At 47.9% G+C, this 24,917-nt stretch overlaps 2 protein-coding genes and 2 long non-coding RNA genes across 8 annotated transcripts in view; 3 read left to right on the forward strand and 1 right to left on the reverse strand.

Moving 5' to 3' along the window:
* The window catches only part of LOC102902610, a 21,161-nt gene extending 17,895 nt beyond the window's left edge, over positions 1-3,266 (forward strand). Inside the window, exon 5 of the long non-coding RNA XR_002745494.2 lies at positions 801-3,266. This is a non-coding gene — a long non-coding RNA (uncharacterized LOC102902610). The remainder of the gene's footprint in view (positions 1-800) is intronic.
* LOC109491568 overlaps positions 1-12,120 on the reverse strand; it is a 19,400-nt gene extending 7,280 nt beyond the window's left edge. The window contains exons 1-3 of one of the 2 annotated variants that reach the window (XM_045037750.1): positions 12,010-12,120; positions 6,134-8,293; positions 5,851-5,975 (exon numbers count right to left, since the gene is read on the reverse strand). In XM_045037750.1, coding sequence (XP_044893685.1) covers positions 5,968-5,975; positions 6,134-6,911 — 786 coding nt within the window. In that variant the 5' untranslated portion in view covers positions 6,912-8,293; positions 12,010-12,120 and the 3' untranslated portion in view covers positions 5,851-5,967. Of the gene's footprint in view, positions 1-5,850; positions 5,976-6,133; positions 8,294-12,009 lie in introns of those variants that run through there. The other variant, XM_045037749.1, reaches the window with a different exon arrangement.
* On the forward strand, positions 6,447-15,681 carry LOC111562314. The gene is made up of 4 exons (XR_006585622.1): positions 6,447-6,584; positions 8,894-8,980; positions 10,626-12,608; positions 15,445-15,681. It is a non-coding gene; the product is annotated as an uncharacterized LOC111562314 (long non-coding RNA).
* Positions 15,682-22,420: 6,739 nt separating this feature from the next.
* Positions 22,421-24,917, forward strand: part of POMGNT2 (protein O-linked mannose N-acetylglucosaminyltransferase 2 (beta 1,4-)) — a 49,343-nt gene continuing 46,846 nt past the window's right edge. For 3 of the 4 annotated variants that reach the window (XM_045037744.1, XM_045037745.1, XM_045037746.1), the window contains exon 1: positions 22,431-22,715. The gene's annotated coding sequence lies outside the window, so the exon portion shown is untranslated. Of the gene's footprint in view, positions 22,716-24,917 lie in introns of all 4 variants that reach the window. The other variant, XR_002745500.2, reaches the window with a different exon arrangement.

The raw sequence follows: 24,917 nt of genomic DNA on the forward strand, positions 1-24,917 counted from the left end.
TCATTTTTGAGAGACAGAGCCCGAGCGCAGGAGGGGCAGAGAGAGAGGGAGACACAGAATCTGAAGCAGGCTCCAGGCTCTGAGCTGTCAGCACGGAGCCTGACGCAGGGCCCGAACCCACAAACTGCGAGATTGTGACCTGAAGTCAGACGCTCAACTCGACTGAGCCATTCAGGCTCCCCTCCTCTGTCCACTTTTAAATTGTCTTTTTATCGTTCTTTTATTGTTGAATTGTAATAGTTATTTTTATATTCTGAATACTAGACCTTTCCCAGATAAATGATCGCAAATATTTTCTCCCATTCTGTGCGTGGTCTTTTCGTTTTCTTGATAGTGTCTTTCCATGTACAACAGTTTTTAGTTTTGATGAAGTCACATTTATCATCCCCCCCCCCTTTTGCTGCTGTGCTTTAAGCGTCATATCTAAGAAATCATTGCCTAATCCAAGGCCTAGAAGATGTGTGTCTACGGTTTCTCTTAAGAGTTTTATAGTTTTAGCTTCTTTGGATTTTGAAGGCAAAACTATACCATATCTGAGTGTGCTACTCCAACCCACTGGCTGTAAAGAAGTCAGTTTTGAGTGCGCTCTCCCAGCAATAAAACTATGCAGCAAACCCAGGCTGTGGTATAAGCCATCCTGCCACTTGGTCCTTTTGTCATAACACTTGAATATTCTTCGCTAAGTAAAAGTACCAGACGGAGCCTCCAGGGTGGCCACAGTAGGAACATCATAGCATGGATGGTTACGGTTTTGGAGCAAAGCCATGCCCTCTTATGCTTTTAATTGTTCTTCTTTCCAGGAAAGGTTTCTGGTTTGCTACTAAGCCCTGATAGAAGCTGAATGTTTGACTATGGGAAATCAAGTAAGCCTACGAACTGGATGCTCTCTGATCAGCCAAGGCATGAGGTCAGTCACACGCAGCATCAGTCCATGGTCAGAGGGTGGTGGTCTGTGTGAGGTCAGACTGAAGCAGATCTAGAAGGCATAAACAAGATGTGTAAGCAGGTGGCTCACACCTGGTCGACACCTACTCCTCCTTCGACACCTGCTCCTGCTGCATTGCTGCTCCTGCGTCAATCCACACCCATTGCCTCATGGAGAGTTTCCTAGGAGCAGCTTTGGAGCAAGAAAAAGCTCATTCTTGGTTTACAGATTGGTCTGTACAAAGTGTTGACTAACAGCTGCTGTACTGGACATTGCAAATATATTTCTGTCATTGCAGAACGTGTGTTAGTGCTGGCTAGATCTGGCTGATTGCATTCTTCATGGTGTATTTAACATTTTCCTTTGCCAACTCCTATAGTTGGGTCTAGAGGTTCAATTTGCTTTGTGTTTGGTTTTGTTTGTTTGTTTGGCCAGACTACTTCATGAATCGTATTGTCTTTTTCAACTAAGCAGGCTCGTAATGACTAGTTGCCCCTCTTGTCATCAGCTGCTGTTAATCAATAATAGATCCATTATTCCATTAGGCTCTGAAAATTAGTGATATTCTAAATTTGTCATTTCTTCTTGATGTATTGGCTGGAATACCTCTATACAGAACACTTCCTCTCACATACCTCACTTCCCCAAGTAGAGGTACTGGAAAGACAACATACATAGCTGATTCCTTACTTTTATTTTCAAGGTTTCCAAATGAACTTGTTTCCTAATGCTTTGCAGCAATCACCAAATAATATTTTGAGTGCCACTGTGGACTTGGGCATTTAATTTATTTTATGTGTTTTGATCCGTTGAATTTTTAGAGGCTCGGATTGTCTTCTGTTTGACCCGTGCCTCCTCTTTACTTTGGCTCCTGAACACTTTTGACATCAATCTCTTTGATAACTTCCTTACTAGCTCATCTGACAAGATGTTCCAGGCTTATTTTATACCTTGTATTTTTTATCCCAGAGTTGGAAGCAGCCATTTCCTTCAAAGAGCCTTTATTTCCCAGTGGGAAATGGTCTTTGAAAGCCACGCTCTGGGTCTAGGGGGTGCTCATTTGTTTCTAGACCCTTTGAATGGGCAGACCTAGGAAATACAGAATAGAAATACCAACAACCTCAGAAAAATGCACTAGAACTTTGGGAAGATGGTTGACAAGAAAAGGAAATGCAGGTGTCTTCTAATCATATGAAAAGAGGCTCAATCTCATTTGTAATAATAGATTATTAAACTGATCCTGACATACAATTTCTCATCTCCCATATTAACAAAATTCAAAGGTTTGACAACACACTCTTGGCAAGGCTGTGCTGAAACAGGCACTCAGATCTTGCTCATGGAAATGCAAACTGGTAAAGTCCATATGGAGGGAAATTTGTTCAGTAAAATTACATAGGAGTTTATTTTGTGCCCCAGTAATCCAATTTATGCGACTCTTTCTCAGAACACTCTGGCAAAAATATGAGCAGACATAGGCATGAAGCCACTCACTGCACACAAAAGATGAGAAACCACCCAATGTCTATAAGAGAAGGCAGGATACATCTATATGATGGAGTGCTATGTGGCTATAAAAAGGAATGAGAAAGATTTCTGTAGGCGCTATGAAATGATATCTAAAACATATGATTCCACACAAAAAAGAGAAGGAAAGAAGTGTGTAGAGTATGCAACATCATATCTATGTGGAGGGAGGGCCTCAAATATACATTTACAAAAATATACATATGTGTGACACACACAAAAACATTTGGTCTCTGCCTTCGGGTCCTGACACAGAGCTCTCTTAAAACTCTTGTAATTTTCTGAGTGATGGGGGTGACTGGAGTGTCTTTTACAGAGCTCCTAAATATCCTGGCATTTCCTGGTAGGAGAGCCTTTTGTTTTAATGAGGCAACTCTTGGTGGGCTCCTAGGTAGCTTTAGGATGGGGGCTGGTCAGACCAAGCCATGCCAGATCAAGACCAAGCCATGATCGGAAGCTTGGAACTTTCAGCCCCACCCCCTCCTATCCCCTCTGGAGGGTAGAGGGGCTGGAGACTGAGTTAATCAGGCCTCAGTGATGAGGCCTCCATAAAAATCCCTGAACTATGGGGTTTGGAGAGCTTCTGGATTGCAAATACATTCACCTGGGAGGAGGGTGGTATATCCCAAACTCCACGAGGACAGATGTTCCTGCACTCAGGACCCTTCCAGATCTCATCCTTTGTATGTCTTCTTCTGGCTGTTCACCTATATACTTTGTAATATCTCTTACAAGAAGCTGGTAAACATACAAAATGTTTCCTTGTGTTTTGTGACCCATTGCAAATTGCCTAACCTGAGGGGTTGGGATTGTGCAAACCCCTGACTTTGTAACCAAGTCAGACAGAAGGTGAATAGCCTGGGAACCCCTTACTTGTGACCAATATTTGAAGAGAGTCTAACACTCTGGGTAGTAAGTGATAGGATAGAATTAAATTCTAAAACACCATGTTGGAATCTGGAGACTTGGAAAATTTGTTGGCGTGGGGGGAAAACACTCACACGTTTAGTGTCAGAAATGTAGCCGGTAGAGACACATTTTTTAAAATTTAAATTATTTTTTTAAATGTTTATTTTTGAGAGAGAGTGCGTGGGGGAGGGGCAAAGAGAGAGGGGGACAGAGGATCTGAAGTGATCTGCATCCACAGCATCAAGTCCCATGCGTAGAGCTGAAGTCGAACTCTTAACAGACAGCCTCCCAGGTGCCCCCAGTGTTTGTTTGCTTATTAATATGTCAGTACATACTCAAATATGTATGTCAGTATATAGTCAAATCTAGAAAAACACAAGGCTCCCTCATTTCTGACTGCTGAACTTACTGAGAAATAGCGCCTCTCTGCTGGGGATACCTTGCTGATAGCAAAGAAACATGAAGTAGATGTGGTCCATTTGGAGACAGTGGAGGAACAGACCGTATAGGAATGAAGCCATTTGGGAAGAAAAAGCGATCAAACGGAGAGATCATAACCCACATCTTCTGGAAAACTAAATCTGGTCAGTTCAACCTCTACACCTTTCTCGATCTAGTGAACCAATATCCCACAGCAAAATAAAGGTAAGTGCGACACAACAAACCACGCACGAATTCCCCTATGCAGGTAAAGGTGGAGGAGTGTGGACTGGCTTTGGCAGGACCTGCGTGGGGGGGCGGCTGGGGTGGCCTCCAGTAAGAGACACCTGGGAGCCTGGCTGACCAGTCAGCCTGGGAACCTATTCTGCAGTCAGTCCAAATGAGGACTGCCGGTCGCCAAGTTCAAGCTGCCGTCCCAGGAAAAGTTTCCTGACGTGGGCTTCGTCTTCCATGGCCGGGACATGCTGGGGGTTCTGGACCCACCGGAGCTCCGACGGCCGGAGGGGACTGGCTGTCCTCTGCAGGCTGAAGGGATGCCTACTGATGACTATGTGCCAGCCCCAGGGTTCAGGGGGGCCGGGGACCTGGAACAAGGCAAGGGTCTGGAAAGACCGGGTCACAGGGGGTCGTTGGGTGTACAGGGCACCCGTGTGATGCAGAGTGCCACTCGACACCAATGGGCACGCCCCGCCCAGGGCAGAGGTGGAGAAATCTGAACTCTGGACTGCCCTGGCAGGGTGGGGCCGCACACAATGATATTGGGGTTCCCTGGGATGAGAGACGCCCCGGCGGGCCTTGAGGGCTGGAGGAAACCTGGAGGCAATCGAGCAGCTAGTCCAAATGGGGACTGAAAGTCCCCAAAGGTCTGGAATATAAGCCCTGAGGTGTGTGGGCTCTGGGTGCCCCGAGGCCATTTAGGCGTTTGGGGTCCTGCAAGTTCCACGGGGTGTCTGGGTTGGCCTTCCCTGAGACACGGGGAGCCTTGATGGCTGGGGGGGAGCCCGGGACCCCATGAGGCAGACACTTGCTGGCTTGAGCTCCCTGCACCCTGAGACCACGCGGAACACGCGGTGGGTCAGTCCAGGAGCTTCCTGGGCCTGGGGCTCCCCCACCTCCCCCGGGGGTAGCCCAAGGCCGGTCCCAAGGGCAGGTGAGTGGACTGCGCACGCGCCGCTGGCCGCCTGGGTCGCGTGAGCCCCGGGACCTGCAACAGGGCTGATGGAGGCAGGGGCACAGGAGACGGCTATCTGGATACCCGGTGTCTGCCTGGTGCCATGCCTCCTTTGACAGCAAAGCCCACATTCGCCCCTGAAGGCAAGGCCGGAGGACAGTGGGTCGCCTTGCCGGGGAGGGGGCCTGGACCACTGGCCAGGACTTCCAGCAATGGGAGACACCTGGAGCCTTGGTTGCTGAGAAGCCAGGCCCTATCACGTAGCTAGCCCGAGTGGAGCCTGAGTGTGGCCGGTTGAAGGCTGCCCACGGCAGAAGGAACTTCAGAGTTGAGGTTTCTTCGCTGGGAGGCCATGTAGGTGTTTTGGGGCTCGCCCCAGCTCCGTGGGCCTGCAGGACCCAGGTTGCCCTGGTGAGGTCCTGGGGCCTTTACTGTGCAGGCGCAAGCGGCCTTCTTAAAGGGCATTGCGAGCGAGACCCGGGTCAGGACAAGGGTGTGGAGAGGCCTTGGCCCATTTGGGGGGCTGTCCGGGCCTCAGGGCCTACTTCCGCGTCCTCCATTACGCATGCGCCTCCCCCCTACACAGAGAGCTGGAGGAGGGTGCGTGCGTGGGTTGCCTTTGGCAGGACCTGCCTGAAGAGCCGCTTGGCTGGCCTCCGTCCAGAGACGACACCTGGCCCCTGGGCGACTGGTCAGCGTGGGACCCGGTCAGACAGCCTAGGAGAATGGGGTGTGCCCGCGGCCCATCTGAAGCTGCCACCCCCGCAAGACTTGGGGGCAGGGAGGCTGCCACGTCTCTGAGGGCGATGAGGCCGGTTGTGGACCCACCCGAGCTCCGATGGCCCGGACGGTCCCCGCTGGCCCGAGCAGGCTGATGGGGTGAGTGCTGCCTTACCGACGGGCCCGCGGGCACGGTTCAGGGGAGCCAGAGACCTGGCACAGGGCAGGAATGCGGGCAGAGCCGGTCACGGGAGCAGGCTGTTGCTGGAACCAGTCACGTGCCTGAGTCCAAGCGCGACAGTTCAGCGGGGCACACGTCGTCCCCTTCCCCAACGCCCCCCCGCCCCCAACTCGCGCCCAGGGCGGAGCCGGGAGAGCCCGGGCTCCCTTCCCGCTGGCGTCTGGGGGCGGGGCGAAAGGGGCCCTGGAATAGCACACACCTGGGACCCCAGCGGTCGGCCAAGCCAAACGGAAACTGCCTGTTGTCCATGTCATCGTGCCGCCTCGGCCGCGCAAAGCGTTGGCCGCCTCGGGCTCCCTGCACCCCGAGTCCAAGCGAGCTGGTTGGAGCCGTGCGCCCCCTGCCGCGCCACACGCCTCCTGACTGGCCCTTTGTTCGGAGGCCTGGCGCGCCCCCTGCCGCCCGAGGCCGGCGCGCCAGGTGTGGCCGGGGCACTGCCCTGGCGCTCGGAGGCAGGTCACGGGGGCCAGGGAGCCCTGGACCCGGAACAGGGCCGCCGTAGGGCGAGGCCAGGGTGCCAGGAGCCAGGCCTCCGCGGGGAAGCGGGATTCTGCCCGGTTCCAAACCGTGTTTGACCCCAGGGCGCCTGTATTGCCCCTGAAGGCCAGGCTGGAGGAAAGACGACTACCTTGGGAGAGCGGGGGGCCTGGGTGAGTGGCCTGGGCTTCCCGCAGCAGGAGCCCCCGGGGGCCTTGGTTGCTCTGGGCGCCAGGGCCCCTATGGGGGAGGGAGCCAGTTCCCATGGAGGCCGACCGGGGCCCGCTGACAGCTGTGGCCATGGCGGTGGCAAGAACTTGAGGGGCAGCTTTTGTCTGGCAAGAGGCTATGCAGGTGCTCTGGGAGCTGCCCCGGGGGTCCAGGTGCCCGAAGGGGGCTGCCGCGGTGCGGTGCGTGCAGCACTTGCTCAGGCCAGGCAGGTTCAGGGGAGCCCGGGACCTGGACCCTGGCGGGTGTGTGGAGAAGCCCTGGGGTGGCATCTGCCCTGGGTGGGTGGCAAAAGACACCTGCCGGCTTCCAAGGGCTGAGGGGCACAGCCACCCTTCCCCCTCTAGGTAGAGCTGGAGTTAGTGTGGACTGCCCACGGCCCTACCTTCTCGGAGGGCTGCCTGGGTAGCCTCCAGAAAGAGCCTGGCTGACCAGTCAGCCTGGGAACCTATTCTGCAGTCAGTCCAAATGAGGACTGCCGGTCGCCAAGTTCAAGCTGCCGTCCCAGGAAAAGTTTCCCAACGTGGGCTTCGTCTTCCATGGCCGGGACATGCTGGGGGTTCTGGACCCACCGGAGCTCCGACGGCCGGAGGGGACTGGCTGTCCTCAGCAGGCTGAAGGGATGCCTACTATGTGCCAGCCCCGGGGTTCAGGGGAGCCAGGGACCTGGAACAAGGCAAGGGTCTGGAAAGACTGGGTCACAGGGGGTCGTTGGGCATACAGGGCACCCGTGTGATGCAGAGTGCCACTCGACACCAATGGGCACGCCCCTGCCCAGGGCAGAGGTGGAGAAATCTGAACTCTGGACTGCCCTGGCAGGGTGGGGCCGCACACGATGATGTTGGGTTCCCTGGGATGAGAGACACCCTGGAAGGCCTTGAGGGCTGGAGGAAACCCGGACACCATCAGGCCAAATGGGGACTGAAAGTCTGTGTCCTTGTTATCTGATTCGCAGTTAATGTTAGGGATTAATGTGTTTGAGGAGCAATATTGGTATACCTTGTGAACGGCCCTAAACCAGATTTATCGGGTTCCTTTGTTGTGTTCTTAACGGGATTGAAGGTGCAATTTGGACACCTGTTAGTGGGTTTGGGACTCTGGATTTCATTTATGAACTTCACTCCTGAAGGACTCATCCAGAGGAGCAGGTGTTCCTATGAGGGAAGTATAAGCCCTAAGCCTCATCTCAGACTGCTCTGGGAAATCCCAATAATTAGTAAAATTCCATAGTTTTTGTATGTCTTCAGTAATACCACAAAAAAAGTTAGGCTGCGATGGTGTTGTTAGTGGGGGCAGAGGAAAGAAGACTAGAAAACTATCTCTATCAGCTGTGTTCCTACGTAGGAACAATGAGCTGGAGTGTTTATGGTGAATAAGAGCAGAGGAAATGATTTCATCCACTCGAGGGGCTTTTGAATGGACAATAGGATTGAAGAAATAGAACAGCAGAGCTAGTGCAGAGTAAAATGGTTCCAGGACAGACGTGAGGACCCCTGTTCGTCCCATGGGTGCCGCTGGGACAGAAGTGCCAGGTCAGCGAATGGCGCCCAGGTGTGTTTGTATTTGTCATCTGGTGCTGGTGGCGTCTCCTCCCGAGCCGCTGGTGCGGGTGCCATTTTTGCTCTGGAGTGGTGCATCCAAGGCACGACCTCTTCTAGTTTCAGAGAAGAAAGTGTGGTTGTTAGTACCAAGCGGAGCCCTGTCCATACTGGGTGTCGTTGGTCCTGTGGTGACCCACTCCTCCAAGTGTTGAGGTACACCCAATCCCCAGGTTGCTAGGAGAGAGGTTAATTTTAGTAGGTAGAGGGAGGCGAAAGTTTCCCTACGCGTTGAGCGCCTCCACCATGCGTTGGGGATTAGTTACATGTTTCATGGCCAGAGAAACCTGGGGGTCTGATGGTGAGGAAGAGACGGAGCTCTCAGGAAAGGGCCTCCCGTAAGTCATCTCAAACAGGCTATGTTTTACTTTACCCTTTCGGGTGGCTCTTATCCTGGTTGAGAGCTATCGGTAATGATTTTAACCATTTTTCCTGTTTCTTGGCATAACTTTGCCAGGGTCTTTTTTTGAGGGTTCTGTTAGCCCGTTCTGTGTTTCTAGAGGACTGAAGTCTCTGGGTGGAATGTAAACTTCATTGAATGTGCAGATCTTTTGCTGCCTTAGAAGTGAGTTTAGAACCCCAACCTGGGTAACGCAAGTCAGGAAATTCTCTTTTCAAAAGGCCGTGGTGATTTATTTGTCCTCTCTGTCTTGCAGGGAAAAGTTTCAACCCATCCAGTGAAGGTATCTACAAATACCAAGATGTATTTGAAACCCCAGGGACCAGGGACATGACAGCAAAAGGTATTTGCCAGTCTTCCCCAGGTAGTGTCCCACAAATCTGAGCTGCCCTGACTAGAGGGGCCTGGTTTGTCCTGCAGTAGATGCACTGGTTGCTATCTTCTCAGTAGTCTCTTTTATCCCTGGAGTGTTTATAACCTTTGCCAACCATGAGCGTAAAGCTTCTTTGCCATAACAAATTGAGTCACTTGCAGTCTGAAGAAACCCGTAAGCAGTTTGCTTAGGTATCCAGATTTGTTATTTACCATCCGTCCTCTGATTATTAGGGACTGCTGATAGCTCTTTATCTCCCTGCAAGAACGTAGGGGAGTGAATTTATATAAAGGCACAGAGTGGGTAGTGTCTGCATCAACTGATTTATTTCCCTTTATTCCCTCTGAATTTCCTTTCCTGTGGCCCCTAAAGTGAACTCCTGCCACCTTTTTTTGGCTTGTGCACTGCTTCTAGTGGGGTGTGGATTTCTTTGCTGTGTTTGATTTCTTTCTTTCCACTATGCAATAATCCTTCCTTTCCATATGGCTCCATGGGCCCAGATTGTGGAGAAGGCATAGGTAGAATCAGTGTAGATAGTTAGTGTTCGGTCTTCGCCCAACTCCAAGGCTCTGGTTAGTGCAATCCTGCCTCTTGGGCCGAGGTGCCTGGGAGCAGGCTCTTTGCCTCTACGAAGGTGTTCAGGGACACCATTGCATCACCTGTCTTTCTTTGCCTGTTCTCTATAAAAGTATTGCCATCTATAAACCAGACTTCTGCACTGGACAGGTGTTCACTTTGGAGATCTATGCAACTAGAGTAAACTTGATCAGTTACTTCTGGGCACCTATGGGTGGCTGGTTGATCAAGGTCAGGAAGTAGGGTGGGCTGGTGTCAAAGTATGACCCGGCTTCAGCTGCATCGCAGGGGTATCTGTCAGCATGGCTTGATATTGCAGTATTCTGTGTTGAGACAGCCACCGATGCCCCTTGGTTTCCAGTAAACCAGAGATCTGATATGGGGTCCAAACTGTCATAGGCTGAGCCATGATTAGCTTTTTCACCTTTCATCAGGAGGCATGTGGCTGTTATGGCTCTCGGGCAGGGAGGCCAACCCCTTGCCACTGTGTCCATCTGTTAAGAGAAATAAACTATCATTCTTTTTGAGGGCCCAGCTTTGGGTTAACACCCCTGTAGCTATTCCTTGTCTTTCATGCACATTCAAATCAAACAGCTTGTCATAGTCTGGTAATGCTACGGCCGGGGCTTTCGTAAGTATGGCTTTCACTGTATCGAAGGCTTGATCACATGATTTATCCCACTCAGATCTGTCTCAGCTTCCTGGAGTTTATCATCAAGGGATTTTGCAGTTAGCCCCAAATTAGGAATCCAGATACAGCAAAACCCAGCCATTCCCCAAAACCCATGCAGTTGTTGGAGGGTTTTTGGTGGGGCTAGCTAGCATATTGCCACTTTTCTTTCTTGGGGAAGGCCTCCTTGTCCCTTGGAAATAATAAACCCCAAGTCGTTTACAGCTTAGAAATGTGGGCCTTTTCTTTTGATACCTTCTATCCCTTTCTGGCTGGGAACTTTAACATAAACACAGTATTTTTGTCAGGAATGTGACTGGGGCTAGCTGTTAAGATGTCATCCACATACACTAGCATGCTCTTTTCCAGAGTTAGCTCTTTTGGATCTTGTCCTAAAGAGAGTGGGGAGATTTTGAATTCCTCGGAAGGACTAGTGTCCCATCCTGTGACCAAATTAATGATGTACATTTGCTTCTTGGTAAGTTGCAGATATGGACTACACTAGATGGAGTTGTCACACAAAGGAAACTTTATTTGCAGCAACTAAGGAGATCAAGGGGAATAACTTCCAAAGCCATGACTCTCCAAGAAGGGTTGAACCAATTCTTTTAACTTGGGGGTTTGAGATGAATATTCAGAGGGGGAGTTTCATCACTGCATATAAAAGGCAAACATAGGTTTGTGCATGTGCACTTAGAAAACATACCTATATATGCACCATAGGTTATGTTAACGAAGCTTATGTTCCTGCCCCAGGGCAGAGATCCTAACGTTATAATGAAGTTGAGGTGACTGTCCAGCACTTTATGGCTCAGCTGTGCAGGCGTCCCCCTGGTGGTTGAGCTCGAATTTGTCTAGGCCAGTTGGAGTTTTCTTTCTTTTCCTGTTCCAGAAATTTGTTAGTTTCAAAAAGATGAAATCGATAGTTAAATAGATCTAAGGCTCATAGGTCATTAGGCAGAATTCTTTGCAGCCAAAGTGCTTATTCTCTGACTTTATGCAGGTAGGTATTTATTTCCCCAGAGGAATTTATCCACGTGTAGCAGGCGGTATTCACTCTTGTCCAGACTCCTCCTTGTTCAGCTAGTAGATAATCAAGGGCTGTGCCATTATCCAAAATTACTGTAGCCAAAGAGTCCAGTGATCATTGTTGGGCTGTTAGTGCTTTGGTTGTGGGGCCAGCTAGCTCTCCTAATGTTTGGGAAAGATTCCCGATCTTGCATTGGTTGGCATTTCCTCCAATGTATGGGAGAAAGTCTCTGCCCAGGGAGGAAAACCAGAGTCATATATGTGTCCTGGAAGTTCCCATGTAGCGGCCATGGAGGCTCAATGGAGTGGACAGGAGGGGAGGCTTCTGATTTGGTATGCATATTAACAGGGACAGTGAAATGTTCCAGTGAGCATTGACCTCCAAGTGGCCAGCTGCCAACATTCATATGCCCCTGAGAAGTGCTGTCCAGAACAAACACAAATGGAACCAGGTGGAGCCTCGGGGACGCCAGCTCAGGTCTGGTTATTGATAGATTCACTAGCCGAATGTCCTGACTGACCCTTTCAAGTTATGGCTCAGAAAGTTTGAGGTAACATTCTGTGAGAGATTATTCCCTCCTAAAGGGATTTTTTTTCTAAAAACCTCACAGGGGAGTCTAGACCTGGTTTTTTCCCCCTGGGTGCAGGGAAACAGATTGTATTTAGGTAAGGAAAGGATGCGGGGAGTGAGGGAAGGGGGGCTGACAGAGGCTGAGGTGTTTACCTGAGCTGGCACGGTTACAACTGGGGAAAGGCTGAAACCAGCATGGGAACACCTGGCCGTAACAACCTAACCCGACAGGTAACCTCCATGGGCTTACAGGTAAGTCAGCAGTGGGCCTAGGGACTGAAGAGAAAATAATTACAGGTAAGGCCAAGGGGCCTCTGACATCATAAACAGATTGGAATTTCTGGCAACCGATCCAACATTCAGAGGTTTCTGCCTTTTGCACTAGACAGAGAAATGTGGAGAAGAGCATTGCGTTTTCAAGAGTAAGGGGGGTGGGGGGGGGGGAAATAACAAAGTAAGAAGCGGTGGGGAGAAAAAGGTATACTGGCTTGGCCTGGCCATCTTGGGAAAGCTGTCTCCTTCAGCTGTCATTGGCTTCAATTCCTAGAAATCTTTACGTTCAGGTCACCAGTTGGGGTACAGGTCCAGCCAGGGTTTGGTGCTGTCTTTAGATGTGACACATGAACCCAAGAGTCTGAAGTTTGGTGGCACAAGCATTGGTTGACAGTAGCTGCTATGGGTCTTCCCAGTGGAGCTGAAGAGTGTCTTTGCGGAGATGTCTTTTCCAGTAGATGAAGTCCCCAGGTTGCAAGGTGCGATGTTTAAGGTCCCCATCTCCTGGGAGCAGCAGTGTGATGACGACCAAAGTGCTGTCCTTTTAGTAGAAGCAATTAGGCCTTTCCAGTGTCGAAGTGTATCTCCTTTTATCGACTGCAGGTCAAAGAGCAGGGGCCTGGTGGGGGTGGGAGCTCTGTTACAAGGAGAAAAGATTCTTACTAAGTCTCTGCAAATACACGCATGGTCGTGAAACATGAGAACACTGGAGAAGAGTTTCAGAATCCGGAGGGGTTGGGTAGGGAGAAAAAGATCCATGTTTCAACCTTTGTCGTAAAGGTACACTTTACCAAATTACCCTACGTTATAGAGAGCTTTAAAGGAGAGGAGAAAAGGGGACCTTCAGCTCTGGAAAGCAGAATATGAAAGCAGTCAGTTTTCCATGACAGTTTTAGAAATTCTTATCAGTGCAGTGCTGTGATCTTCAGTTGATCAAAACCTGTGTTCCAGAGCATTTGTCAAAGTCTTCGTCATGAGTCGCTTTCAGGAGGAAGCTCTTGAAACAATCATCTGTAGCTGACAAAAGACGTACAAATAGCAACGGTTAGAGATCTGAGGAGAGTTCGTTAGATCACTGACAAAGAAATTTGGTTATTTCCGTGACAAACATCTCAAGAGAACCAGAATTATGATTGATAACATTGTAGCAGGACATTAGAAATTTCAGGATTTTATAGAATTTCTAGAACACTTATAATGTATGCATATACAAATACCACAAAAATGAGGCTTAGTATTCTTATTTCACATTGCTGCCCATGTAATATAACATATCAAATAATGCTAATTAGCGTAACATCTCCCCTTTTATATTCTCCAAGTCACTTTTAGGTCAAAAGAACTTAATTTTAGAATTTGATTTGGGGAAGTTTGTCAAAAAGTATCAAAAGGTTTTGGACACTTGACCGGGTAGGATCACAGACCATTTTGAAACAATATTTACTTGCCTATTGGATCAAAGTGACAAAGATTTCAGAGGCAAATACAATGTGTTGTTACATCATTGTTGCTAAAACTTAGCTCTCTTAATATCCAGAAGACTTAGTTTACTTGAGTAATCAAACACCTGATGGTAAAGATGAACATGAAGTACAAGAAATTATTTTGATAAAACACAAAATCTTTGCTTTCTAATTAGATTTCTTTAAAAGGTAAAACCTTTCACAATATTTTATCAAAAGCAGACCAATAGTCCAAGAAAACTTTTTCCTTTTAACAGATAAGAGATCATTTTTAGTTTTACATAAGTATGTTATTGGTAGTAAGGCTTAATTTTAAAACCCTTATAATAACAATTTAACTTTTAGCCAACTTGACCAGATATAAAAGTCCTTTCTCAAGATTCTTTTTCCACAAACCTTCTACACCTTTTTTCTTTTTCTTTTTTTTTTTTTTTTTGAGACCGAGAAAGAGGGCATGAGTGCACATGAGCAGAGGAGAGGGGCAGAGGGGAGACAGAGACCTGAGCTGAAATCAAGAGTCAATCGCTCAACTGACTGGGCCACCCAGGTGCCCCTACAACTTTCTATATCTATTTAGATCTGTCCTATCTTTTTTCTCATTCTGGAACAATGTATTTACTTGAGGAAAAAATTACTTTTTTTTCTACCCCCATTCCCACCCCAAAATGCACACACACAAGGATGTCCTTCATACCATTCCTTATCTAAAAAAAAAAAAAAAAAAAAAAAAAAAATCCTGTTTTCCTTTTCATATATGCCCATTTTCTTTCATGCTTATTATTTCTAGTGGTTTTGTTTAAAAACTTTTTTTTTTGCTGACAATTTCAACTTTATTAGCTTCCAAATTTCAAAAACTTATATAGCTTATCTAGATATGATGCATGATGGTTGTTACAGATTTACTCTCAGAGGATAGCTTAATTGCTTATGCATTACCCGAGGTTAATAGAAATTTCTATATGGTTTAAAAAAAACACACCAAAACACACACAGGCTTTTCTTTAGAAATGGAAGTATGAGATTCACTGGCATCTGTGGGCTCATGGTGACAGTGCTCCATTAGAGTGGGAGTGATAGGACAGGCCAGGGCAACAGGATCCTCACGTTACTGTGGAAGAGGCTTCTCTTAAGTCACGTGGGCAGAGTAAAGATTTGAAAAATGGAACCACTTCTAAACTGGTGACGGAGCTATAAGTAGCCGGGAAGCTATCAACAGAATTCCCGGCTCTGCAAACTGCTGTAAGAAAGGGGGGAAGTAAGGTCCTTTAAACAAAGATTGCTGCCTGGCTGCCGATCGGAAAAGACCAGGCAATAAAGTCTGAGCCTATCCCAGAGCGATGACAGCCTGGCCGTGAGGAGTTCCCACCGTGGGCGGACAGGACAGGTGGGTGGTGGTGTTCACTCTGGCCTCTTCAGCTGGTGCTCAGACACTTTTGTTCCTCAGCCAACTGTGATATAAGAGTGGGGGCTTTCAAACATGTTGGATCATTCCAAAGTAAGAAATTAGTCTACTTTATGGTCCAGCATGTACCTGTATATAGAAAACCGTCTAAATAACTGAAATAGAAGTTTAATAAACTGATGTGTATTTCCTATATTCAGTATATGCCATGAATATACTATTCTGCATTTTATGAAATTATTTTTAATTTAGAGATATATTAAAACCTTGGGTTGCAAGTAACTTGTTCTGTGAGTGTTCTGCAAGACAAGCAAACATTTCTAATAAATTTTAATTTGATAAACGAGCGATGTCTTGCCATACGAGTAGTATGTGATGCTGAATGTCACATGATCACAACTGAGCCAATGGACCTTCTCTCTCTCTCTCACTCTCTCTTTCTCTCTGCAGGATTGTGGGTGATCATCTCCCATGCTTGGATCCTCGGTCTCAGGCCACAGTGTTTGGCAGAAATCAGTAGTTTTTCAGAATATTGGAAGGTGCCCACCACTGGCACTAGTGTATTTTTGTCACTTCAAAGCACCTGTGGACGGTCCTTTGCTTTCCTTAGGGTCTGCTTTTCCACAGACCCTTTCCTCTGCTGCTTTATTGCCACTTACATTAAATACAGTATATGACAATAGTTTATTAATGCTGTACTGTAGTCAACATCCGTGTGAGCGTATACAATGGCCCCCATGCAGAAAAAGGTTGAAAAGAAAGGCAGTAAGAAGGAGATGATTACGGTGCCAGTTAAGAAGGAAATCATGGGGGCGCCTGGGTGGCTCAGTCGGTTAAGCGTCCGACTTCGGCTCAGGTCATGATCTCGCAGCCTGTGAGTTCGAGCCCCGCGTCGGGCTCTGTGCTGACTGCTCGGAGCCTGGAGCCTGTTTCGGATTCTGTGTCTCCCTCTCTCTCTGACCCTCCCCTGTTCATGCTCTGTCTCTCTCTGTCTGAAAAATAAATAAACGTTAAAAAAAAAATTTAAAAAAAGAAGGAAATCATGGAGAAGTACGAATGAGGTACGCGCGTGGCCGAAATTGCAGGATTTTATAAGTCTACGTCTGCATTTCGTCTGCAGAGGGAGAGGAGAAAAAGATGGAGGAACCCCTCACTTCAGAGGAGATTAGGGAGATGTGTAAAATGTGGGGAACAGTGCAGAATTTTGTAGAAAGGCACCACCACATAAGGCTGTCGCAGTGCGAGCGATGAATCTGTTTAATGCCAATGTCACATTTCCGCGAACTCCTCCAAAGGAGGCAAAAGCAGGCGCGTTGGATAGGTTCCTTGTTAAAGCTGCATCAAGAAAAGAGCTGAAATCAAGAAAAGAAAAGGATTCCACTGAGCCAACAAGAGAGCAGCGATTCTCTTAGTGACAGTGAAAGTCCTGCAAACAACCCTCCTCTCTCTTGTCTCCCTCACACCAGCCACAAAGGTTTTCAAAGGCAAGTGCACGTTAATTTATTTTTCTTTATATTTTTTATTTTCTTTATTATTTTGTATTATATTACAGTATAGTAATCATTTTTTTTTAATTTTTTTTCAACGTTTTTATTTATTTTTGGGACAGAGAGAGACAGAGCATGAACGGGGGAGGGGCAGAGAGAGAGGGAGACACAGAATCAGAAACAGGCTCCAGGCTCTGAGCCATCAGCCCAGAGCCCAACACGGGGCTCGAACTCACGGACCACGAGATCGTGACCTGGCTGAAGTCGGACGCCTAACCGACTGCGCCACCCAGGCGCCCCTATAGTAATCATTTTTATATGAATATTTTTGGGTTGTGGAAGGAGTCATCTGAGTTTTGATTATTTTTTATGGGGAAATTTGCTTTGATATACAAGTACTTTGGATTACAAGCATGTTTCTGGAATGAATTATGCTTGCAAATCAAGGTTTTACTGTAATCTACAATATTTATAAAGTGTAGGTAAAACCGAAAGTATATTATCCATTATTTATGTGGATATACATAATACAGGTATTTTCTACATAGCTGTTAATCATAATTCATCAATGCTCTGTTTGAAAAACAGGAAGTTGTAGTCGACCCTTCCAGAGGAGGAGAAAGGTCTCATGGGAGCACGTGGTTTCTCATCTTCCAAGGGATGCCTGCTGCAATTGCCTGAATTCAGCAGTAAATGTGCAGTTTGTGCAGAGTTTATAATTTATGCTAATTATTCTGTGTTCTTTTTGTCGTTGTTCATGATGTGTTCTCAGCTCTTCTTCCAGTATTTTACAGTATTTGTAATCTTGGGGGTTTTTCAGTGAAAACTAGGAAGCAGGCAATCATATGCCATCGTAAGTTAGCACCCTGCAGTAGGATTAGCAAACTTGTAAATGTATTTCAGTTTTTTCAAGGTGACATTAAACATGTTTATTGATAGATCCAAATATTTTTTGTGTCTCTGTGAAAATTAAAAAGCCAAGAGTATAGGCACTTATGTTTAGCATTTAATGTTTATGTTATTTGGAAATGGTTTGGGTATTCAATAAATATCCATCATTTAGTTTAACTTAGTATAAAATTTGGTCTTATTAACATTTATTAACATTATTTGCTTTCAGCAAATATACTCGGGATTAGGCACTAAACAGCTAACCATCATCTCACTTCTCTTGTTGACAAATTTTGTATTATAAAGATAGTATGGATTTATTTGATTAGTAACCCAGGTAGAAAAAGCTGTTTCTCTGCATTATATTTAATGTTGAACTCTAAAGACAGGCCTATTTTTCTTAAACCAACAAGTTTAAATTAGTGTTTATCAGAGATTCAGATCCTATGAACTGAAAAAAACATTTAGGTTCACTGCTATATTTTTGGGACTATATTTGACTTATATAAACACTTAATTTTCTTTAAGACCATTAAATAGAGGTCCTGACAACTTAATTTTGGCAATACCAATTCCAAGGTCGACTAGAAAGTAGTGAGCTAGCCCAGTGGGCTCTGTGGGTTACCCACTCCTGTTTGCTTACAGGCCTTTGAGTTGCTGGGGATCTTCTCTGGATCCACTTCTCCGACATCATTTAATATAAACCTTAAAGATACAACAGGCAATTATTTTACTAGCAAAATGAATTTATTTGGGAATAACAGAGGCACTGTAATTCGGGACAGGCAAATTATGGCAAGCCATAGGCAAGTCTGAAGAGACAAAGGGAAGGTCAGATTTCATTAGGTTTTTATATATTTTTTTTTAAATTTTTTTTTTAACGTTTATTTATTTTTGAGACAGAGAGAGACAGAGCATGAACAGGGGAAGGTCAGAGCGAGGGAGACACAGAATCTGAAACAGGCTCCAGGCTCTGAGCTGTCAGCACAGAGCCAGACGCGGGGCTCGAACTCACGGACCGCGAGATAACGATCTGAGCCGAGGTCGGCCACTTAACCGACTGAGCCACCCAGGCACCCCGTTGTTATATTATTTTTAATGTTTATTTTATTTTTGAGAGAGAGAGACAGAGTGTGAGGGGGCAGGGGCAGAGAGAGGAGACAGAATCCTGGCAGGCTCCAGGCTCTGAGCTGTCAGCACAAAGCCTGATGTGCGGCTCCACCTCACGAACCATGAGATCATGACCTGAGCTGAAATCAAGAGTTAGAGGATTAACCGACTGAGCCACCCAGGTGCCCCAGGTTTGATTAGGTTTTAGGAGGAAACTGGGGAGGATTGCTTGAACACAAGTTCACTGAAGAAGCTTAGATCGCGACAGTTTTTCATTGGCTGCAAATGGTGGATAGTGCATTTATTGCTGGGGCTCTGAGAGATTTTCCTTTTTCTTAAAATCCTATGATAAAAATGCCCTCCCTTTTCAAGAATTGGCTGCCTGGGTGGCTAGGTCAGTTGAGCATCTGACTCTTGATTTTGTCTCAGGTCATGATCTCACGGTTGGTGAGCTCCAGTTCAGGGTTGTCCCCTCCACACTAAACCTGTGGTCGTCCCCGGTTACCTCAGGCTGGCTCAAGTGTTTTGAACTGGACATGCCTCGGCAGCACAGTTTAGGGTAGCCAGGAAATGAAACAAGCAAGAGTTGGGAAAGGCTAGGTCTCAGAAGCAGAATGATGGGGGTCCATAGCATTTGCCTAATTCCAACACTTAACCTACACAAATGTGTTTATTCCCTCTGAAGGCAAAGCTGGGGGAATCTGCATTTTGTTGCCTGGGACTGGGCTGGGCAGGCCGACTGACCAGGGTATATTCTAACAAGAGATACCTGGGAGCTTTAATTACTGGTAAGTCTGGGACCCCAGCAGGCAGCCAGTCTAAATGGAGACTGACTGTGGCCAGTTGAAAGCTGACCCCTTAGAAAGATATTCAGGGTGGGCTTTCTACCCCCTGGAGATATTAATGGTGGTTGGGAATGGCCTGAGTTTCACAGACCTGCAGGGTCCTCGTAGCCAAGGGCTGGCTGAAAAATTGCAGTCTGTACATGGGTGAATCCACAGGTTAGGGTAGCCAGAGACCTGGAACAGGGCAAGTGTCAGGACAGGCTGGGTCATGGGTGGGACTACTGTAGGTCCAAAGGTATCTGCCTACTCCCAAGCCCAAATCTCCACAAATGAACATAGAGGGGCCAAGGGTAGGTGACTGTAAATGGACCACATTGGCAAGTTGATTGTTTTGAATTAAAAGTACTTAAGAAACAGCCCAGGCAAGACAACTCCCTGACATGCCTTCTTTGTTTCCAGAAAGCAGGAAATAAATCTCCCATGTGAAATGCACCCTCCCTGTACCAAGAAGTAAGGAGTCATCCTTGTCACCAGAGATAACAGAATTCAGAGCCAAGAAAGCTATAGAAACCCATCTTGTTACTTTTACTAATTTACTTCCCCAGCCCAAGTTCTGTTAGATTTCCTTACTAACTGAAGCTCCCATTCATTTTCTTTGTCATGTTAATTCCTCACAGATTGTTCCTTTGTCTAAAAAGTGGAAAAGCTGGGGCACCTGGGTGGTTTAGTCAATTGGGTGATTGGGTGTCTGACTTTGGCTCAGGTCATGATCTCCCAGTCGGTGAGTTCGAGCCCCACGTCGGGCTCTGTGCTGACAGCTCAGAGCCTGGAGCCTGCTTCAGATTCTGGGTCTCCCTCTGTCTCTGCCCCTCCACCCACCCCTCTTTTTCTTTCTCAAAAATAAACATAAAAACATTTTTTTAGTAAATAATAATAATAAGTGAAAAAGCTGCTTGCCTTTTGTTCTCAAATTTAGCATTCAGCCTCCATTCACACATAGTTAAATTTTGTGGTTTTGTCTTCTATTAATCTGTTTCCTATCACTTAAATTCTCAAACCAGCTAAGGGAACCTTGATAAGTAGAGGTAAATTTTTCCTCCCCAGCAGTTGGAATAGACAATAGGACAAACTTTACTGGCTGGATGCTGCTACACCTGAGAAGTCTTACAAGCTCAAACAAAAGCTGGCAGAAGGTAATAATCCCCACCCTGTTAGCACCCCGTCTACTCCCAGCTCTCTACCTGTAGGTCTAATAGAAGCAAGAATGGTGAGAGGTGTTTTCACACTAAATTTATACTAGTAAAAGAAAATAACTGTGGAACCATTTCCTTGGGCTTAGCGACACTAGTAAATTCCATAGAGTACTCTTGGCTTGACTGATCCTGTTCTACCTAGAGATGGTCACATTTTCTTTGCCATTGTCTTCAGTGTCATTTCTCATGAAAAGGAATTAACCACATGGGAAGAATGCAGGCATAGGCCCTATTGACCTGTTTATGGAGCTCGCCTCACAAACTGGTAAGTTCACAGTTCACATCAGGCTGGACTCCATATAGCATTTTACCACATGTCCTTTATGTGAGGTTTTTCCTTTTATCCATTTACATGTCCTGTGAGCTTGGCCTTGCAAACAATAAAATATTCTCTCTGGGGTCTACCATCTGGAGAATACACTGGCTCGAGTGCACCCTGGTGGCCAGGAAAGTACACGGACTACGGGTCAAGTACATGTAGTTGCAAGCAACACACTCTATCCAGCCGTGCCAGCTCTTAGGGATTTGTCATAAAAGATCCTAGACCAAAAGAAAAATAATCTCTTAACCGTGATTATTAGTGCTGGAAAAGTCTTATCTCATGAGATGGTGTTGGTGTTGCAGGAGTCACAGATTAAAACTGGATGCACCTCACACTTTCTTGGGAGAACACAGACACTGTTCTCTAGAAGCCAACCTGACCACATGTTCACTGAAGACTGAAAAGACTAAACTTTTCATACTACTTTGGTAAGAAATTTTGGAAAATGAGGGCTACAAAGCATATCTCCAAGATGCCATCTTCCGATCATTGTCTAGGGCAAAAAATGGCCGGGGTGGAAGCATGAAGTCTACCATGGGGACGCCCCATCTGCCTAGTCGGTCACTATGACTGAATCACACGCTGAGGAGTGGCCAAGGGTCCCAGATGTTGTCTCCTATTGGAGGCTAGTCCCACCAGGCATCCAGGCTATCCTGGCAAGGCAATCCACACTAGCGCCCCTCTGTCTAGCTGCTGAGGGAAGGGCGGCTGTGCCCCTCAGCCCTTGGAAGCCGGCAGGTGTCTTTTGCCACCCACCCAGGGCAGATGCCACCCCAAGGCTTCTCCACACACCCGCCAGGGTCCAGGTCCCGGGCTCCCCTGAACCTGCCTGGCCTGAGCAAGTGCTGCACGCACCGCACCGCGGCAGCCCCCTTCGGGCACCTGGACCCCCGGGGCAGCTCCCAGAGCACCTGCATAGCCTCTTGCCAGACAAAAGCTGCCCCTCAAGTTCTTGCCACCGCCATGGCCACAGCTGTCAGCGGGCCCCGGTCGGCCTCCATGGGAACTGGCTCCCTCCTCCATAGGGGCCCTGGCGCCCAGAGCAACCAAGGCCCCCGGGGGCTCCTGCTGCGGGAAGCCCAGGCCACTCACCCAGGCCCCCCGCTCTCCCAAGGTAGTCGTCTTTCCTCCAGCCTGGCCTTCAGGGGCAATACAGGCGCCCTGGGGTCAAACACGGTTTGGAACCGGGCAGAATCCCGCTTCCCCGCGGAGGCCTGGCTCCTGGCACCCTGGCCTCGCCCTACGGCGGCCCTGTTCCGGGTCCAGGGCTCCCTGGCCCCCGTGACCTGCCTCCGAGCGCCAGGGCAGTGCCCCGGCCACACCTGGCGCGCCGGCCTCGGGCGGCAGGGGGCGCGCCAGGCCTCCGAACAAAGGGCCAGTCAGGAGGCGTGTGGCGCGGCAGGGGGCGCACGGCTCCAACCAGCTCGCTTGGACTCGGGGTGCAGGGAGCCCGAGGCGGCCAACGCTTTGCACGGCCGAGGCGGCACGATGACATGGACAACAGGCAGTTTCCGTTTGGCTTGGCCGACCGCTGGGGTCCCAGGTGTGTGCTATTCCAGGGCCCCTTCCGCCCCGCCCCAGCCCCCAGCGGGAAGGGAGCCCGGGCTCTCCCGGCTCCGCCCTGGGCGCGAGTTGGGGGCGGGGGGCGTTGGGGAAGGGGACGACGTGTGCCCCGCTGAACTGTCGCGCTTGGACTCAGGCACGTGACTGGTTCCAGCAACAGCCCGCTCCCGTGACCCGCTCTGCCCGCGTTCCTGCCCTGTGCCAGGTCTCTGGCTCCCCTGAACCGTGCCCGCGGGCCCGTCGGTAAGGCAGCACTCACCCCATCAGCCTGCTCGGGCCAGCGGGGACCGTCCGGGCCATCGGAGCTCGGGTGGGTCCACAACCGGCCTCATCGCCCTCAGAGACGTGGCAGCCTCCCTGCCCCCAAGTCTTGCGGGGGTGGCAGCTTCCGATGGGCCGCGGGCACACCCCATCCTCCTAGGCTGTCTGACCGGGTCCCACGCTGACCAGTCGCCCAGGGGCCAGGTGTCGTCTCTGGACGGAGGCTTGTCCTGCCATCCACCCAAGCCTCTTTTATCTTGGCAAGGCATTCCATACTCCTCCATCTGTCGACTGCAGGGTGAAAGGGTGTTTGGGTGGTTAGTATTTGTAATTAGTAAGTTGTTTAATTTCCTGGTTGTTTTCTGGTTAGTTATCCTCTCCAAACTTTGGTAGGTTGTCTCATGGCTTTGGTGTCCTCATATTTCAAGCTCATCCTTGGCAATAAATGCATTCCTTTTCTTTAGGGTTCTTTGATTCTGGGTTAACTTGTGACGTTAATGCAAAAGGCATATGTGAGGTCGAGTGAAGTTCATACCTGGCAATATACCTCCTTCCTGATATTTTGAGTTGCTTTATTTTATTTATTTATTTATTTGTTTATTAATTAATGTTTACTTTTGAGAGAGAAGAGAGACAAGTAGGGGAGGGGTAGAGAGTGAGGGAGACAGAATCTGAAGCAGGCTCCAGGCTCTGAGCTGTCAGCACAGAGTCCGACGAGGGGCTTGAACTCACGAACCATGAGACACGACCTGAGCTGAAGTCCCACACTTAACTGAGCCACCCAGGCGCCCCTTGAGTTGCTTTATATTGATCACAGCCATTATGGTGTGAGGAAGTCCATGCCCATGTACATGTCATTTCTGTAAGCCCTGGTTCAGGGCCGTTTAATAGCCGACATCAATCATCAGACTCGAAGTACCCAGTTCAACTGTTTTCTAAACCCGGACTTCTTGTTACCCTCAGTTTTCAAGACTTCCCATCTCAGGTGCTAGATATCATGAAGAGAGAAGCTGTTTTTGGTTTGTTGTTTCTGGTTTTCTGACATACTGATCCATGGTCACAGGAAAATGAACATTTTTTATGTCACTATGTTTGAGGTGGGTCATAAAGCAATGTAGCAGTTGGAGGCAATATTGACTGGCTGATTTGCTCATTTGATGCCTATTTGACCCTGGCCTTGCTCAGATTGTTTTTGTGGCCTGGTCCCTCTTTAGACAGCTATTTTGACACCTGTATGAACAGGAATTTTCCTCAGGGGAGGAAATTCCTCTCTTATTCCCCCTGCTCCTAGACTTTGATAAAGCATATTTAATTTTAGTTTTTGAGTCTAATAAGCTTCTACTTACAGTGTAGATTAATAATCCATTCCTCTGGTTGAGAAATGACCAACGCACACAGGAAACCAGGAATGGCAATGAAAGAAAAGGTAGCAACGTCGTATTTATATTAAGTCTTGCAAACAAACTGCCACCTGGACATCTTCCCTGACATTTGTACATATCTCGGGACTGATACCTAGAGAGTGGTTATGCTCCTACTTCACTGAGTCACAATTTGTCAGAGAATCTGTGTCATGTTGGATTCTCCCAAACAGACCCCGAGACTAGGATTTGGGTATAAATAGTTTATTTGGAAAGCGATCCTAAAAAAAGCATTGCAAGAGAGTCCAAGAAAGGAGGAAAGCCTACAGAGAATATGATGATGATCAGATTTGCAGGGGATACTGGTGCTGTGCACAACGGAGGTCTGTCTTGCTGGGGACCCACCTCAGAAGTGTCCCATCAAGAGTCTGGGAAGCTCAGATATTTATGCACTAACTCCTTCTCCTTAGTAGTTGAAGTTTGCCTGGGGTCACGGACTCCCTGGAACTTCTGGCCTGCCCCCAACACAGGCCCACACACAGTCTAGCAATCAGAGAATGCCCAGGCAGCAAGTCCCCGGTGCTGTGGTGGGACCCTCTCAGTTTATCTTTGACTTTCAATTCTGTCAATTCCAGTTGCAGCCCATTGCATTACTATTTTGTATCTAACTGTTCCATTTTTAGCCAGCGGGAGACCCTCAAGTTGACCTCTGGGTGTGTTTGATGAGATTCCATTAACATTTGATATCTTCCTCCTTTTCTAGCAAATCTACCAGCCTCAGGGTCATCTGGTACCCTTTCTGCCTCGGGTATGGAATCAGCCATTTGTCAAGAAGCCCTGATACCTTTGAGTGGGAAATGGCATTTAGAGACTAAAATTCAGACATGAAG

This window comes from Felis catus, chromosome C2 (genome assembly GCF_018350175.1).
Source record: "Felis catus isolate Fca126 chromosome C2, F.catus_Fca126_mat1.0, whole genome shotgun sequence".
NCBI lineage: Eukaryota > Metazoa > Chordata > Mammalia > Carnivora > Felidae > Felis > Felis catus.